The sequence below is a fragment of the Neodiprion pinetum genome, chromosome 2 (assembly GCF_021155775.2).
Source record: "Neodiprion pinetum isolate iyNeoPine1 chromosome 2, iyNeoPine1.2, whole genome shotgun sequence".
NCBI classification, from domain to species: domain Eukaryota; kingdom Metazoa; phylum Arthropoda; class Insecta; order Hymenoptera; family Diprionidae; genus Neodiprion; species Neodiprion pinetum.
Genome location: NC_060233.1, coordinates 14,523,100 through 14,529,254, shown reverse-complemented (window position 1 = coordinate 14,529,254; position 6,155 = coordinate 14,523,100). Strand labels below are relative to the sequence as shown.

The 6,155-nt window shown below is 39.3% G+C and overlaps 1 protein-coding gene across 1 annotated transcript in view; it reads left to right on the top strand.

Annotated features, from left to right (window-relative positions):
* The first annotated feature begins 341 nt into the window (after window positions 1-341).
* LOC124213348 (Myosin heavy chain-like) overlaps window positions 342-6,155 on the top strand; it is an 85,379-nt gene continuing 79,565 nt past the window's right edge. The window contains exons 1-2 of the mRNA XM_046614589.2: window positions 342-973; window positions 1,448-2,419. Coding sequence (XP_046470545.1) covers window positions 839-973; window positions 1,448-2,419 — 1,107 coding nt within the window. The 5' untranslated portion in view covers window positions 342-838. The remainder of the gene's footprint in view (window positions 974-1,447; window positions 2,420-6,155) is intronic.

Genomic DNA, 6,155 nt, shown 5'->3' with positions numbered 1-6,155 from the left:
ATAATCTAAAAAAATTTTACCAAGCCGATCTTGATAGCTATAATCAAAGAGAAGTAAGTCCTACGCCTTTGGTGAGAGTAAAAGGAAAGGATGATCCCATTGTTGAGTCAAACGCGGGAGGTCGGTAAGAATTGCAGTTTGGAATACGAAGGATCGATACCGTAGCCAGCCGGTAAGGTAGAATTTCGTCCCAAGTTGAAGCTGTGCCGAGAGAATTTGGCAGCTCTCGCCATCTACTTCGTTCGTCCATGAATCGCCAGGTGGCGTCGAGGCTCGATTCTCGCCGTCAGAGTGGGCTGCGACGTTTGTGAGGCATTTGACCCAACTGCCATGACAGTGTGCCGTCCAACACCAACAAGGTGGTGGGTTTTCGGTGCTGGCCATACGCGTCTCGATTGAATCTATTAGATTAGGTAACCGTTGTTTCTGGTTAGTGAAATTGATGCGCGGTGGAATCAGAGCGTCTCACGGTTTAACATGCAGGTAGAATCGGAGCGGGAATCGCGGTGAGATGTGTGGTTATTCGGTGAACCTTAGAGCGGCTGCAGTGTTGTGACGTCTCGTGGTACGTGTTGGCTGTCAATATCGTCGGCCAAGCGTGAATATCACGTCGAGGCCCCAAGAGGCTGGATCTCCTGGGTTATAACAGTTGTTTTCGAGGCGGCGTATTCACAGTTGTGTTTTTTAAATAGTAGGTTTCGTTTCAAGGTAGTGTATATTTCGCTTCTCTTAGTCGCCGGCGACTCAGGGATGAGTGCTGAATTATTGATTCGCGTTGAAAGAAGAAGAAGAAGCTTTAAGTAAATAATAACACGGTTATCAACCGGAGAAGGTGAACATGTTCAACTTTATGAAAAAGGCTGCGGAAAAAGATGACAAGGAGAAGCGTAAGCGAGAAAAGAAGGAGAGGAAGGAAATCAAGAAACGCGATCGTGGCAGCATGTCTGCCGAAGAACTTCTCCGTCTCGACGAGGTTCGTAGACGTTTCTATTGTTCGTATTCACGAACCCTTATATTGCTAACCCTCGTTCACAGATATCGTCGCACTTCAATTTGGCGATCAATTTTTATTCCCACGCAGTAATTAATTTCCATAGCGTTGACATAAGATTCTCTAATCCCAACGAAATACCTCCATTTACAAACGGCATTCTACGCTACTGCGGGAGATTCATGTTTACATTTTGTCATTTCACTTCATCCTTTCCGAGGCGGTATTCAGGTATCTGCAATGTGAGTGGCGGGTAGGTCAAACCCGGTCGGTTCGCAATCACTTTCCATTTCGCACAACTGTCGTAGTCAATTATTGAGTGAATGAAAAGAGCTTCGCCCAATCGACGCAACCATTCGTTGAAAGTGACTCCAGAATGCAGTTCATTCAATTATCGACCCTCTGTCTTAATAACTTCGGCTGTGTGCAATATATGACGATTGTTATTTGTTTCAGGTTCGAAGATCGTTGAAAATCCGCGGCCGACGCAAGGAAAAGGAAAAACTTCCAAGTGGAATAACGGCTGATTACAGCGCGTCATTTTTTGCACCGTTGGATCGAGATTTGTTGGATAGTATTCATCACCCGGCTGGTTCGAGCTGGTCTCGAGGTACGGGTGACGGTTTGACGCAGAGTGATTCCTCCGAGGCTTCGTTAACGTCTCTAACAGCCGGTGGCAAGACGCTGCCACCTCTCCCGCCGAAGCCTCCAAAAAGAGGGATTTTAAAAGGTCCGAGACTCAGTATAACCAGCATAACATCGGAAGTGAGCGTGGTTCAGAACGGGAATGAAAATCACCAAGATTCGAACGTCCTTGTGAGGAATACGCTCCAAAACGAGGTGATCGCTTACCAAAACGTTCCAAACCTGAACAACTCGGGTATCGGGAAGGAGGAGAGCTTCAGCGAGGAGGAAACCTACAGGAGAAGTCCTCAACACCGGGACAACAAACTGCTCCAAGTTGTCACGAGCGCCAGCCCCTCTGCGGACTCCCTGACAGACACTACAAATTCAAGTTTTGCGACTCCGCCGTTCAGCTTGTCTCCGGTAGGCGAGTCTCAGGGTTTCTCCAGGTGGCGATCGTCGGGTTCGTTCGAGGAACAAGGCGTCGAACTTACCCTACCTGAAATAGTTCCTCTCAAACTACCAGATCCGAGGGAACTTACTATTCAGCGACAACCACCGCCTAGGAATGATTTTGGATTTTCGCTACGACGTGCTATGATTGTGGAACGTGGTGCTAACGGTGTTACTCAAATGAGGCCCGTCATCTTTGCGGAGCCTGGTGCTATTGTGCAAAACAACAACGAGACTGGATTACTACCTGGCGACAGATTAATCGAAGTGAACGGTATTAACGTTAACGACAAATCCAGGGAGGAAATCATTGATCTTATCAAAGGATCTACCAACAGCGTCACCGTGAAGGTAAGCTCATCTTTTGTCCATATTCACTTCACTAGAAATATTGATGGATGGTTAAGTTAAGAAAGTTTAAATCTCGTCTTTTATGGCCGCTCCTATATAAATCTATGCCAAGAAAGATGTTACGAATGTTTGCGATATCGATCTTCTTTATTGATTTCGTTAATTACGTATAAAGTTTTTACTTTCCAGTGCGATCCAATCATTTGATTACTTACTTTGTACTAAACGTAAGTGGTAGGCTCGAAACTTCTCAAATATGAAAGAGCAGTCGATATGTGCAGATTCGTGTTAGCTGTCAATGCCTACATTTACGCGCCTAGCATGTGTCGACATGGTTGGATTACCGGTTACGAGTCGAGTGCCAACAGTAACGTTGCAAACCGTTAACCAAGTACCGACTAACAATACCAATCGTCGTATTCAATCGAGTAGGAAATAGTTGCGTTGAAATTTTTTCTTACTTATTGCTACAAAACGTGTGCGAGAAAAACAAAATCCAACGGACCTTTGTGAATGCTATAAAACGTTATAAAAGCGGTTAAATCGATTAACCGGCAAATTTAAAAACGGTATAACATCATTCTGTACGCTTCACATCTTTCGATGCCATATCCCAATGAACATTTTCCGGGGCAGACATTGAATTAATCCAGTGTGTATTCCAGATTAAACGGTTAAGTTCGTCATCATCCGTGAGGTTGAAGTATAGTAACCTTGTTGTAACGATGCATTTTAATTGTAAGAAATGTCTTTATTCGCAACTCTAGGATTGTCTGTAATTTTCATTGAACCGTAATACAGTGGAACATATTCGTATGATCATGTTTTGAAAACTCGACTTCTTTAAAGTTATTCTAAAATTGCATAATTCGTTCAGTTATTGTTACTTAAACTTTAATCTTGTCATCATTTCGTGTTAAATATGTAATGAATAATTTGGTCAGCTCTATTAACCCGGTGACGTATTATCGTCAATAAAGTACAAAACATTTCGATGAAATTTGATCAAGAGCTCCAGTTAGCGATTATTTTAAGTTCTGATAATAACCGAATTTATATCAGTGGAATATTTGATCTCAAGTTCACCGGCTATAGTGCACCTTGATAGCTTGCCGAGTTTCATTTGCTGTCTTGAAGACCCTAAAATTAGAAAATTCGGTCCAACATGATGGATCGACATTTCAGGTACACATAAAAAAACATATCTTCTTCGGCTCCGTTACCTTTAGAATTTTCTTCGAAACACTATTCCGAATCAAGGTTTGCTCCCCTGGGTCTCAAGTCTCGATTTACCTGCAGCTGGGCTGTGATGACGGGACGGACTGCGACCCTTTAAGCTACCTGAGATTTCAAGGGGCCAACAGGGGTTCAGTTTTTGTCCATAATATAATATGCAGGTGGTTGGCCATTTGCGGCGTTGGCAGATTTTCATTCCAGTTCACTTCATCTCCGTCCTGTAGGCTGTAGAATTTAGTTTTTTTTTGTTTCCTTTCGTCCTGTCGTGTCTTTCTCTTTCTGTGTGTTTTATTGAACTGAGGTTCTCGTTCCGCTGTGTGTACTACCTTGAGACCATTATTAGCACTCATCTCGTTTACTTTACTGATTCGTCACGACGTGGATTGACACCCTCTGTGTATGGTTCGGTGGAGAGAAGACTTTGTAGTAGCACTTGCATATATTGACATTGAAATATGTCCACAAACCAGAATTGGGCAGCAGAAATTACTTTCGTCATTTCATTACCCGTAAATTACAATTACTGTGAATAACTGTAATATTTAGTAACTAATTACAATTGCGGGAAATAATTATAAATTTTGATTTACCAATTACAGTTAGTATAAACAATTGTAATTTTATGATTATCAACTACAATTACTTGAAATAATTGTAATTTTTTTGTTGTCAATTAAAATTACTTGAAAAAATTGTAATTTTTTTGCTACTAATTACAATTACTTGGAACAATTGTAATTTTTCTGTTATCCATTACAATTAATGGAAATGATTATGTTTTTTTTCAAATTTCAATTGTTTTTCATAATTTATTTAAACAAATTACCTTTGGAAACGTAATGTCGAATTCTCAACATAATTTCAAATTCCGAAAACATCGGGAACTTCATGGAGCTTACATATTCACATTGACTGGTCAAGCAAATTATTTAAACAAATTAATTTTTCAAAGTAATGTGAAATCCTTGATCAGCTACCCAAAAAACTTTGGTAACCATAGCCCATTCACATATTGACTGTAAAAGACTCGTTCCGATCACACCATTTGAATACTCCAAAAACGGAGTAAATTTATTTGTCTATTTGTTATTATTTCACAGGAATAACGTTAGAGAAAAAAATTCAATTGGACCACATCGTGTGGTTTACAATTACTCAAAAGAATTTTAATAATGTCTGATTTAATTACAATCACTGAGGATAATTGAAATGATTTCTGATTAAATTCCAATCACTGAAAGTAATTTTGATAAACTTTGATTAAATTCAAATTACTCAATGTAATTTTAATGAAATCCAATTCAATTACAATTACTGGAAATAATTTCGATGGACTCTGAGTCAAATACAATTATCAAAAGTAATTTCACTGAACTCCGATTCAATTATAATATTATTACTGAAAATAATTTTAATGAAATTCAATGTCATTAAAAATTATCCTTAGTGATTTGTAATTGTTAATTTTTTATTACAATTTTGCCCAACACTGCCACAAACCACGTCAGAAAGCCAATACTATACTTATGCTCAGCTGCTCTGCACAGTGTCCGAATAGCTAATTCCTTTATTCAAGATCTCTGACGTGCCTTTGCACGATCGCGAGAAGTAAAGGCTATTCTGACGGGGTTTTTTCACATCGTTAGGGAATTTGGTAGGTTTGAAAGAATCGTCGTCACTCTCCTAAAATAGGCTAAATAAAGGTCTTGTTCGGTAATACCTACGTATAGATAGGCGTATCGTCGAGTTTTCATCGGTAGGCCACCTTTTAATTATTGCAACATTATACGGTAATGTGAGGGATTTCTCTGTGTCACAGGTCAATAAAGTGAAAACGAAATTTTGACATTTCGGCCCTAAGTGGGGCCCTACTCAGAAAAATTAGAATAAAGTTTGTTCGTAACAATTAAGAGAAACATTATGGCTAAATATTGTTTTATAACAGTGGTTAAATAAGCCTACGGTAGTTGAATTAATTTATTACAAAAACCACATCCTGACGTGAAACTTTCATTACGAAAGGAATTATATATACACACACAAACGAGGAATTAACAAAGAAATCTAACAATTATATTTCCATGGCCAAAAAGTTTTCCATTAAACATCAGATTCAAAAGGTGCGCCACGTCGTCATCTAAATAATGACATGATATTAACCTTCACATCATTTCCATCATCATTGATCATTAGTTAAAAGAAAAAATTTGACCAGTATCGGAGGATGTTTCACATTTACTTGTCCGGCTCTTTCGGTGAATTTATTTTTTTATATTTTTAACGTTGGAACAATTTACTCAAGTATTCAATGTAGTGGACAGAATACGTCGTCACGTCAGCACGAAAGACGAGGAAAGAAGGATCTTAAATTGATAATGATGTGAAGGGAAACTCTAATATGGTTACGTTTCAGGGGAATAACATGATGTCTTCAACGTGGTGCCAACAAATCTAATTGTTCAAATGTTAGATTCTGTCTTGCGAAAGATCGTTCAATTTC